General features: G+C 39.4%; 1 protein-coding gene across 1 annotated transcript; it reads right to left on the reverse strand.

Moving 5' to 3' along the window:
• Positions 1-1274: 1274 nt before the first annotated feature.
• On the reverse strand, positions 1275-11985 carry med19a (mediator complex subunit 19a). The gene is made up of 6 exons (XM_062044158.1): positions 11627-11985; positions 11175-11297; positions 9241-9374; positions 4157-4253; positions 3991-4088; positions 1275-1643 (listed from the first exon to the last, which is right to left on the reverse strand). Exons 1-6 carry the CDS (start codon positions 11841-11843, stop codon positions 1578-1580), a joined length of 735 nt encoding a protein of 244 aa, XP_061900142.1. The 5' UTR covers positions 11844-11985; the 3' UTR covers positions 1275-1577.
• Between the last annotated feature and the right edge of the window lie 23 nt (positions 11986-12008).

A 12008-nucleotide genomic window follows, 5' to 3' on the forward strand; every position in this document is an offset into this window, starting at 1 on the left:
ATTAATGGCGCCTTCACAGATGTGTAAGTTACCCATGTCTTGGGCACTAATACACCCCCATACCATCACACATGCTGGCTTTTACACTTGGCGCCTAGAACAATCCGGATGGTTCTTTTCCTCTTTGGTCCGGAGGACACGACGTTCACAGTTTCCAAAAACAATTTGAAATGTGGACTCGTCAGACCACAGAACACTTTTCCACTTTGCATCAGTCCATCTTAGATGAGCTCGGGCCCAGCGAAGCTGGCAGCGGTTCTGGGTGTTGTTGATAAATGGCTCTGGCTTTGCATAGTAGCGTTTTAACTTGCACTTACAGATGTAGCGACCAACTGTACTTACTAACAGTGGTTTTCTGAACTGTTCCTGAGTTAATGTGGTGATATCATTTACACACTGATGTCGCTTTTTGATGTAGTACCGCCTGAGGGATCGAAGGTCCGTAATATCACTTACGTGCAGCGATTTCTCCAGATTCTCTGAACCCTTTGATGATATTACGGAACGTAGATGGTGAAATCCCTAAATTCCTTGCAATAGCTGGTTGAGAAATGTTGTTCTTAAACTGTTGGACAATTTGCTCAGGCATTTGTTGACAAAGTGGTGACCTTCACCCCATCCTTGTTTGTGAATGACTGAGCATTTCATGGACGCTGCTTTTATACCCAATCATGGCACCCAGCTATTCCCAATTAGCCTGTTCACCTGTGGGATGTTCCAAATAAGTCTTTGATGAGCATTCCTCAACTTTATCAGTCTTTTTTGAAACATGTTGCAGGCATCAAACTCCATATGAGCTAATATTTGCAAAAAATAACAAAGTTTACCAGTTCGAACATGAAATATCTTGTCTTTGCAGTCTATTCAATTGAATATAGGTTGAAAAGGATTTGCAAATCATTGTAGTCTCTTTGTATTTACCATTTACACAACGTGACAACTGCACTGGTTTTGGGGTTTGTAAAAGGGCATTTTCCCCCATATTTCTTTAGCTATTGTCCCTCCCTGAAGTCTGGTTATCGACATTCATTTTAAAGTTCAGGACGCTGAATATTTGTTGTTAACATCTCTATTGTGGGATCTTACAGACTTTAAAACATGCTTGTGTCATGTCGAGCCTAGAAAGACTCATTCAACAACTTCAAAAAAAAAGAAGTTTATTTACTGCAAATATGCCCAGAGTCCAGACTATGAATGACTTGGGCTGGAACTGTGTGTGCCTGGTCGTACTGTTAAGGAATCTAAAATCTTTAAGACATGTTTAAAGGCATAAAGTAAAGACATTAAAAGGAAGTTTATTTGATTTTGGTAATAGAGTGCAATGTTGTTATAACATTGCCATTATAAATGTCCATTGCATTGTTGAACGCGTCACGCGATCATTTGTGATTCCAGCCAGTCCGTTCTTTCATGATAACATACCATAGTGCCAGTCAAAATTTTGGAGACGCCTTTCCGTTCAATAGCACGAGCCAAACCGACTGGTACTGTACTTTGAATATTATGCTTCTCTGTACACACACTCGCTTACAAAAACCGCTCACATTCACTCAGACATGCACACGGGGGGCCCGGGCCTATCTGAGGCTGTTGCTGTTGGGCTGTGAGCCGGCGAGGCCAGTGTGATCAGGGCTGTGGCGGTTCTGGAAGATGGAAGGGGCGTGGGGGAGAACCAACAATATCATTAGGACTTCCGAGCCGTATGTTTGTGGGGGCTGTACACAGGTTGAAGCCATTTGCATGATGAAGTGTTTCTGTTACCGTCAAATGCGAGGAATATTATTTTACTACATTGATAAGGGGTTTTCTGAAGCTACAAAGATATACAGTATATTCTCAGCATGGTTTTTTTATGTGAGTATTCAGTTATTGGTATGATAATTCAAATGACAGGACACAAAGAGGGTATGAATTAGAGAAACATTGTGCATGACTAAAAATAAAAATACTGGAAATGCATAAACAAACTATACTGAACTGCCCGTATACTGTAGTCATGAAGTCATTCATTAAATAATCAAAAAATTATAGAAACGCCTAAAAATAGAATGATACATATACAACATGCTAAGAAAAATCCACTTAAATAAGGTAATTAATAATAGACTATTTGCATTATTAATCATTATTAGGAATTATAACACAATTAGTAGGGCTGCAACGATTAATCAGATGAGACCAGAGTTTTTCAACCTTTTTTGAGCCAAGGCACATTTTTTCCGTTGAAAAAATGCGGAGGCACACCACCAGCAGAAATCATTAAAAAACTAAACTCAGTTGACAGTGAAAAGTCGTTGTCACAATTGTTGGATATGACTTTATAGCATAACCAAGCATGTATCACTATAGCTCTTGTCTCAAAGTAGGTGTACTGTCATCACCTGCCACATCACACCCTGACTTATTTGGACATTTTTGCTGTTTTCCTGAGTGTAGTGTTTTAGTTCTTGTCTTGCGCTCCTATTTTGGTGGCTTTTTCTCTTTTTTTGGTATTTTCCTGTAGCAGTTTCATGTCTACTTTGTTTTAGCAATCAATAATATTTTAGTTGTTTTTATCATTCTATGTGGGGACATTGTTGATCGTCATGTCATGTTCGGATATACATTGTCTTTGCTCCACGGTAAGTCTTTGCTGTCGTCCAGCATTCTGTTTTTGTTTACTTAGTAGCCAGTTCAGTTTTAGTTTCGTTCTGCATAGCCTTCCCTAGGCTTCAATGCCTTTTCTTAGGGGCACTCACCTTTTGTGTATTTTTGGTTTAAGCATTAGACACCTTTTTACCTGTACACTGCCTCCTGCTGTTTCTGACATCTACAAAGCAATTAGCTACCTGCTGCCACCTATTGATATAAAAGAGTATAACATGGTTACTCTGCCGAGCTCTAGACAGCACCGACACCCAACAACAACACATCATTTGCAGACTATAATTACTGGTTTGCAAAAAATATTTTTAACCCAAATAGGTAATATTGGATAACACTAGTGTGCCGCGGCAAAAACACTGGATTAGACAACAGCTTTGATATGTAATGTTGCTTCAATTAATCATTTAATGAGTAACTAATAAAAACTTTAGATGTGCAGACATGGTTTCCACCACCCGTTGCAATAATACGTACATGAGAGCGGTGGTGCATAATCTGAGTTTTATTTTCCCTTAAAGGGGCTGTTTGCAACATTTACACTGATGGCTAGAGGGCGCCAACTTCCCAGTGTATTTTACACAGTATATCCCGACCTCTTACAGTTTCTCGGACGTAATTAGGTACGTACGTAACAAATGCACACGCATTAGCTTTGGGTGTTGTTAGCTCAAAAAAGCAATTTGGGTAGCTAGCGTTAGCTTTCATTGAATGTATATTCTATCAACACAACATGACTGCAAATTGTTAGTTGCTTCTCTTGGACTGCTTTTGTGAGTGTGCACGCACTCTCTGCGCGTACGTGTTGACGAGACAGGGTGAGTGACCGCCATAAACGCCAATAAAAAAAATGTTGGGCCGGTAAACATTTTTATTACATAAACTATGTAATTGTGATAAATATAGAGAATTGTCAAACAAATGTGTAATGTTAAGTTATTAATGGTAACACATAAGCTCGCCGGTGGTGTCCTTGATGTATTTTTTGCTTTTAAAAATTTTACTGTGTGCAAACAGCACCTTTGATTATTTTTTTATTAATGCACACATGTTAAAAGTGTAATTTCAATGTTGATTTAAAAAGGAATGAAGGTTCTGACAAGCAGAAAAATCATTGTTGATTTAAACTATTTTCCCTAAAATAAGCATTGAGGCTATATAGCGTGTTTTACCAGATTACTCCGATCAAACAAACTAGTCGATGGATTACTAAAATAATTGATCGCTGCAACCCTACAAAATAGTGCTTTGAGAACCAATTCTGAATAAGAGAACTTTTTGGTTTAAAATGTGTCTTGCAACAATATCTCTACATGTCTCCTGGATGTGTGGTATCATGTTTCCTACCTTCTTCTTTTTCTTGTCTTTCTTCTTCTTCTTGCGGTCGGGATCATCATCCCGCTTTTTCTTCTTCTTCTTGGGGTCAGTGTCTGATGGCGTCTCTGCTGCATCGCATCGGAAACAATTATGGAACACTTGTAAAAAGGCTGTGTGTGTTGGGTTCATGTCCTACCTTGTGGTAATGGGTCCTGCGGGCGATGGTGTTTGTGCTTGTGTTTGCTCTTCTTCTTTGGAGGCTGTATGTGCATTAGTCTGTACTGTTCTGGTAGCTGCAAAACAAGGTTCACATGCATGCATATAGTATTATTTAAGGACGACAAATTAGCAAGATTACTGTAATTACAAACAAAGTAGAGGGAAAAACGGATTTTAGGAGACCTTTAGAAACTAAAAATGAAAAAAATATAGGTTACAGCAGTGTTTATTAACCATAGGGCCATTGTTCGGGCCACGAGCGCCCCTTAGAGGGACGCCAAAACATATCTCTTCCTCAGCTGTGAACCACTTGTCCATTACTTGTGGCAGTAATGACAATATCAAGCAAATAAATGAAGTCTGGAGCTAAAGTCGTAGAGGTTTATTAAGCACAAAACTGATGACTAAAGCGATTAAGCTGTATTTTAATTTGCACTTTCATTTTATTGCCAGTTTAGTAAAAAAAATATTTCTTTTTAATTTAGTTCAAATGAATTTACTTTAACACTGCGTGATTGTATGTATTTATTTTGCATCAGTCCCTTATTTCGTAGCACCGTATTTTTCGGAAATCCTTTCATTTTCTCTAGACTCGACAGTGCGCCTTATAACCCGGTGCGCCTAATGTACGGAATAATTTTGGTTGTGCTTACCGACCTCAAAGCTGTTTTATTTGGTACATGGGGAAATGTTAAGTGTGACCTTTAGATGACAGTCACACATAAGAGATACAGTATGTGTAGACTGCAGAGGTGGGACCAAGTCATTGTTTTGCAAGTCACAAGTAAGTCTCAAGTCTTTGCCCTCAAGTCTCGAGTCAAGTCCCGAGTCAAGACAGGCAAGTCCCAAGTCAAGTCCAAAGTCAAGACTGGAAAGTCTCAAGTCAAGTCCCAAGTCCGGCATTTTAAGTTTTGAGTCCTTTCAAGTCCTTTTAACCACAGACTAATATATTTACACAGATTGTGTATGCTTTTAAAACGCTGTATTTATTTATTAAAACAAGTGCATTTAAAATTGCAGGGACTGTATATGCCTTGCAGACTGTATTGATATATATTGATATATAATGTAGGAACCAAAAATATTAATAACAGAAAGAAACAACCCCATTTGTGCGAATGAGTGTGAATGAGTGTAAATGGGGGAGGGAGGTTTTTTGGGTTGGTGCACTAATTGTAAGTGTATATTGTGTTTTTTATGTTGATTTAATTAAAAAAAAAAAAAAGTAATAATAATTTTTTAAATTTTTTTATTTCTTGTGCGGCCCGGTACCAATCGATCCACGGACCGGTACCGGACCGCGGACCGGTGGTTGGGGACCACTGTGTTAAAGTATTTGGCAGAGGCTTTTATCCAAAGCGACATACATAAAAAATACATATAAAACAATCACTGTAAACATGATCATTTAAGGGAAGAATGTAATACAAAATATCAATACAAAGTGTCAAGACAGAATAAACTCTCTGCTGCTGCAGCAACAGAGATACAGTCTATAGGTCCCTAAGATATATAGATATCTATACATTGTTTATGTAGAATATACACATGTTTATATAACCTAATCATATTGTTTCTTGAATTTAAAAATAGATGACCGTTTGGGATTATACTCCCAGTTTTGATCTCGGACCTCTGGTCATTTATAGCATATAAGAATATTTTATTACTGTTAAACAAACTATTAATAATAAAACACGCCAAAACATGTGTCCTTTATCATAGCTACACGTATGACAAAAAAGCGCGTGAAAATGAGTGGTATTCAGTGAGGTAAAATGAATTAAATGCGCTGACAGTTCATTGCTCCTGCCAAATGAATTGCACTGAGTGGAGCGGATCACCACTCCAAGATGGCGGCCCGCGTCTCGTCTGCGCCAGTAGGCAGTAGCGCTCCATGCTGCGTCTACTTATAAGATGTCTATGGTTATAGTGTTAGCAGTGAGTTTACAGCCTCACTGATTTAACAACACAGCAAATAAAAGTCACGTTACTTAGCCAATAAACGTTAGCTTACATTCAAAACTTACCGTTCTGTTTGCAACTTCAAATGTCGAACGAAGTTGGAAGTTGTTGCAATTCGTTTTTTGTTGACCAAGTCGTAGTTTTAATACCCGAACGAAACTATCTTTGACGTAATTTTTCCTCACTGGCGCGTTGTTTGAGAGCTATTCTTCGTTGGTTGTTCTGCAATTTGATTGGATGAATGCCGTGGGATGAAAACAATGTGGATCTAATTTGATTGGCTGTTGTACTGACAGACACACACGCTGAGAGAGCGCACACTCCCTGACAGACACACACACTGACACACGTACACTTTGGAAGATACGGAGCGCTCCCGAATAACTTTTTAATCGTTGGGTTTTGGGGAAAGTAGCAAGTCATGTCAAGTCAAAAGGCTCAAGTCCAAGTGAAGTCACAAGTCATTGATGTTCAAGTCCAAGTCGAGTTGCAAGTCTCTTTACATTTTGTCAAGTCGAGTCTAAAGTCATTAAATTCATGACTCGAGTCTGACTCGAGTCCAAGTCATGTGACTCGAGTCCACACCTCTGGTAGACTGCAATATGATGGCAGTCACACATAAGAGATATGTGCAGACTGCAATATGACTCAAGTAAACAACACCAAAATTGTATATGTTCCATTGAAAATATAGAACATTACACACGGCGCTCAACAATCCATCAAAATGTTTTAATAAGACTTTGGTAAGCTATGAAGCCGCACCGCTTGATGGATTGTACTGTGCTTCAACATAGGAGTATTATTATGATGTGTGTATAAGGTAAGACAGTATCTGGCATTTTGTTTTGCAATATTATGCAAAAGAAACTTTTCTTACCTTCTGGTACCTGCTGATCTGTATTTGGGATCTGCATAAGTCCTGACAATTAGCATGCGTCCGCCTTTGTAGTTCGTGAAGACACCGTAGTCGATAAGCTTCTTCTTTTTCTCTATCTTCTTGTTATGTGACATTCATCCTCCGCTGTTGCCATTTCTAATATCAAGTAGTGTAAAGTTCTTACTTATATCTGTCAGTAAACTCGCCATGAAAGCGCTAAAACGTACCGGTGTAGTGAGTTTACATTATCCACCCAAGGAACTTTAGTTATTAGAGAGTTCCGATTGGACGTTTTTTCACGGGACACATTTCCGGCGTTGTTGTTGCACTAGTGAGCCACGGATGAGGAGATGCTGCTCTGTTATTGATTGAAGTAAAGTGTAAATGTCTTTAAAACAGTTAGCTCCATCTTTTGACACTTCTTCCGCTCCCGTCCTTGCACGCTACACCGCTACAACAAAGATGACGGAGAAAAGAGGCTGCAATAGGTGAGCCACATAAATAACACCGCATCCTGAAGTACTGTCAAAAAGCGGCTTGAAAATGATCTGTAAAACATCATCTATGCAACATTTTGACCAAAGAACCACTATTACATGTTATGTAGACTACAATGAAGTCTTTTACATTTAGAAAAATAATAATAATAGTAATAATAATATGACCCCATTAATGCGCCCTATAATCGGTGCACATTTTGTATGAAAATAGACCTGACTTAGGGCTGGGCGATATATCGATATATCGCGGGTTTGTCTCTGTGCGATATAGAAAATGACTATATCGTGATATTCGAGTATACGTCCTCACACAGTTGCTTTTAGCTGCGGGCATTACACTACATGCGTTTCTCCCTCTTTGTTGTCTCTCCTTCTCACAGAGACTTAAAACAAGCGCACCTTCTTACACACGTCACGTGTGCAACGTCACACGCTCCCGCGGAGCAGAGAGGTAGCGACATGGTAACATTATCTGTGATGCTAACGGTGTGGTGCGAGTGGTAACACGAGAGAAAGAAGGTGCGAATCTGGTAACAATTGGAGGAAGAATTAACTCCCAAGAAAAACAGCAGGGGGTGCATCGTCTGGCGGTGGTTTGGCTTCAAGCGGGAATATGTCGAACATTTATGCGGCAAAAGCGTTGCTACTACAAGTAGCACCACTGCTAATTTGTAGCATCATTTGAAAAGTCACCCGCTAGAGAATGAAGAGTGCTTGAAACTCCGTATGTCAACATCTCCGTTCGGTGCCACACCCACAAAATGCCGAAGCAACCAATTCCACGTCAACACCGTAGGACATATACCATTTGATATGCAGCTCGTTTTTATGTGACACTTATTGAAATATCTTGTGTGACATCATGCACAAAAGTGCACTTTATTTGTTTTAAACTATTGTAGTGGCGTTCTGTACAAAAAGTGCACTTTCATTTAGTGTTGTTTTGATATGTTATCTTAGTGACATCATGCACAAAAGTGCACTAATAGCTTGTTTTAAAATGTCTCTGACAATCTTGCACTTTCTGTTTTGAAATGACATGAATGTTTGTGCCACTGCTGTTTAATTGTTTAATTTAATTGTTTAATAACTGCTGTTTAACTGTTTAATAACTACAGTTTTGGTAAATTACTTAGTTGTGATTTCCCTCTCTGCATGAAAGTTTAAAATGAGCATATTATAATGCAGTATGAAGAAGAATGTTTTAATGTAGACACATAGAATCATCATACTGCTGTGATTATATGCATCAAGTGTTCATTCAAGGCTAAGGCAAAATATCCAGATATATATGGTGTATCGTGACAGGGCCTAAAAATATCCAGATATTAATAAAAGGCTATATCGCCCAGCCCTAACCTGACTAGACCCGCTCATCGGCAGTGCCCTTTATAATCCGGTGCGCCCTATGGTCCGGAAAATACGGTATATTTGATTAGCATTTATTTTTCTAATCAGCCTGAACTCAGCCTTGATAAAAGATCAAATATAATTATTGAATACAATATAAATCAAGAGTAATGCAGTGTTAATATTTGAGTGGGCGGGGCCCTGATGTCAGAAAGGTTAGGAACCCCTGGTTTACAGCAACTACTCAATAAAATTAGACGATCAGAGACACTTCCCCCCGAATAAACCACATGCAAATATTTCTTAACGGACCCTAACACTTGTGTTGTGTGTGCAAGACGAGCTAAAACTGTATTGGGTGGTTACCGGCCCAGTGTGTAGTCTGAAGCCTGTTAGCAGGGCGCCTGTAAGCGGACTGAAAGAGTTTCCAGATACTGGCGGCTTATCGATAAGGGATCGTAGTGAGCTTCCATCCTGATCCCCGGGACAGTCAATCATACCTGCAATAAAAAAGAAAAGGGACAAGTAAGCACACAACTTTATTAAAGGAGGGCTGGTTGTAATGCATGTCTAAGTTTATGACTATGCTGGTTCAGAATGGATATCAGCTGATTCGATGCCTACTACACAGAACACACTGACCTGTAGGCCAGTGTTTTTCAACCACTGTTAGTGTGCCGTGGCAGATTATGTAGTTTCACCTATTAAGTTAAAAATATTTTTTGCAAACCAGCAATTACAATCCGCAAATATTGTGCCGTTGTTGAGTGTCGGTGGTGTCTAGAGCTCGGCAGAGTAACCGTGTTATACTCTTCCATATCAGTAGGTGGCAGCCGGTAGCTAATTGCTTTGTAGATGTCGGGAACAGGTCGTGTGAGACGACGATGGTTTGTCGTGATCACAATATGCAGGCGACAACGGGATGCAACGTGCAGGTAAAAAGGTATCTAATGCTTAAACCAAAAATTAACAAAAGGTGAGTGCCCCAAAGAAAAGGCATTGAAACTTAGGGATGGCTATGCAGAACGAAAACTAAAACTGAACTGGCTACAAAGTAAACAAAAACAGAATGCTGGACGACAGCAAAGACTTACTGTGGAGCAAAGACGGCGTTCACAATGTACATCCGAACATGACATGACGATCAACAATGTCCCCACAAAGAATGATAAAAACAACTGAAATATTCATTATTGCTAAAACAAAGTACCGTATTTTTCGGATTATAAATCGCTCCAGAGTATAAATCGCACCAGCCGAAAATGCATAATAAAGAAGGAAAAAAACCTATATAAGTCGCACTGGAGTATAAATCGCATTTTTTGGGGAAATTTATTTGATAAAAGCCAACACCAAGAATAGACATTTAAAAGGCAATTTAAAATAAATAAAGAATAGTGAACAACAGGCTGAATAAGTGTACGTTATATGAGGCATAAATAACCAACTGAGAACGTGCCTGGTATGTTAACGTAACATATTATGGTAAGAGTCATTCAAATAACTATAACATATAGAACATGCTATACGTTTACCAAACAATCTGTCACTCCTAATCGCTAAATCCCATGAAATCTTATACGTCTAGTCTCTTACGTGAATGAGCTAAATTATATTATTTGATATTTTACAGTAATGTGTTAATCATTTCACACATAAGTCGCTCCTGAGTATAAGTCGCACCCCCGGCCAAACTATGAAAAAAACTGCGACTTATAGTCCGAAAAATACGGTAGATGTGGGACATATCGCTCAAAGGAAGACATGAAACTGTAACAGGAAAATACCGAAAAAAGAGAAAAAAACGGGCGCAAGACAAGAACTAAAACACTACACACAGGAAAACACCAAAAAATTAAAAATAAGTCACGGTGTGATGGAACAGGTCATGACAGTACTCCTACTTTGAGACAATAGCTACAGCTATACATGCTTGGTTATGGTTTAAAGTCCTATCCAAAAATTGTGACAACTTAACTGAGTTTTGTTTTTTAATCATTTTTGCTGGTGGCGTGCCTCCGGATTTTTTCAAAGGAAAAAAATGGTTGAAAAACACTGCCTTAGAGCGTGGTGGGAGACTGTAACTGAGTGTGCAGCACCAGACGTTTCTCCACATGAGCAAAATTTAACTCTGTCTCTGCCTGATCCCTTGCTTCTTGTCTTGTTTAATAGATAGTTTGGTGTTTGAGCCTGACACTAACTTTAAAAGCTTGAAAAACACTGCTATAGGCAAAAGGTGTACTTTATTAAACCTTGTACAACCCTAACTCGGTGTTACTATCACACACACGAAGACCCACCTGGTAACTCTGGTAGAAAGTTGCTGAGCTTCTCCTTCACCTTCTTCCCACAGAACTTGTTGTAGGCATGCTCCAGGTTGTAATGTGTGATGAGGTTGGTGTTCCCTGTTAATTCGTTTCCCACTAAACACAAAGCGGACCTTAGTAAGACATAAACATGTGAAAGGGCTAGTCATGAACACTATGAAGCTAGTTCGTTAGCAGTTGGTGAAAGAAACATTGTAATAGAACGGTTAAAACGTGAAGAAGTTATTTATAAGGATGTTGTGCTACAGTATGTAAGCACAATAGCGTCAATAAAACAAAGTACTGTCATTATTAGCTGGATCAGAAATGCTAACATGCTTGCTTGATGTTAACTAGTCTGTTGGCATTGTTGACAAACTCTACCCTCTAGTTATTAAGTTCATAACACGTCAGAATAACACAAACTTATCAGAGTGGCACAATACCAGGTAGTTCTCGTAGTAAGTAGAACGGTTCGTTCATGGCGCCAGACTTCCGCAGAGGAGGCCCCTCATCCCCGAGCTGTGGTGGCATCTGCCCCGCGACAGAGGCTTGATTCTGCGGCAGAGGCGCAGGTTTCCCCGCTCCGAATCCGAGGGACGACGAACCGGGCGGTCCCTGAGATTCATTTTGCCCGAATAACGTTGAGAATATCTCTGTCATATTCGTGACTTAAGATAGGTGTATGTACAAATAAATACCGGGTTCTTAATGTATTTTAGAAGCCTGAGATTTCATTGAAACCCAGTCTGTCTTTGTGACGCTCTCACGTAATGTCGCAAGTAAACACGCAGACACACTACCGTAATACTTGCTCAATGTGCGCAA

Source organism: Entelurus aequoreus, linkage group LG04 (genome assembly GCF_033978785.1).
Source record: "Entelurus aequoreus isolate RoL-2023_Sb linkage group LG04, RoL_Eaeq_v1.1, whole genome shotgun sequence".
NCBI lineage: Eukaryota > Metazoa > Chordata > Actinopteri > Syngnathiformes > Syngnathidae > Entelurus > Entelurus aequoreus.

What these genes read in the sequence shown, in the direction of transcription:
- med19a (XM_062044158.1), bottom strand. Translation starts at nt 11,843, where the DNA reads ATGACAGAGATATTCTCAACGTTATTCGGGCAAAATGAATCTCAGGGA. An exon ending in TCAGACTACACACTGGGCCG is followed by an intron (nt 4,254 to 9,240) that starts GTAACCACCCAA and finishes CTTGTTTTGCAG; the next exon opens with CTACCAGAACAGTACAGACT. An exon ending in GCAGGACCCATTACCACAAG is followed by an intron (nt 4,089 to 4,156) that starts GTAGGACATGAA and finishes GATGCGATGCAG; the next exon opens with CAGAGACGCCATCAGACACT.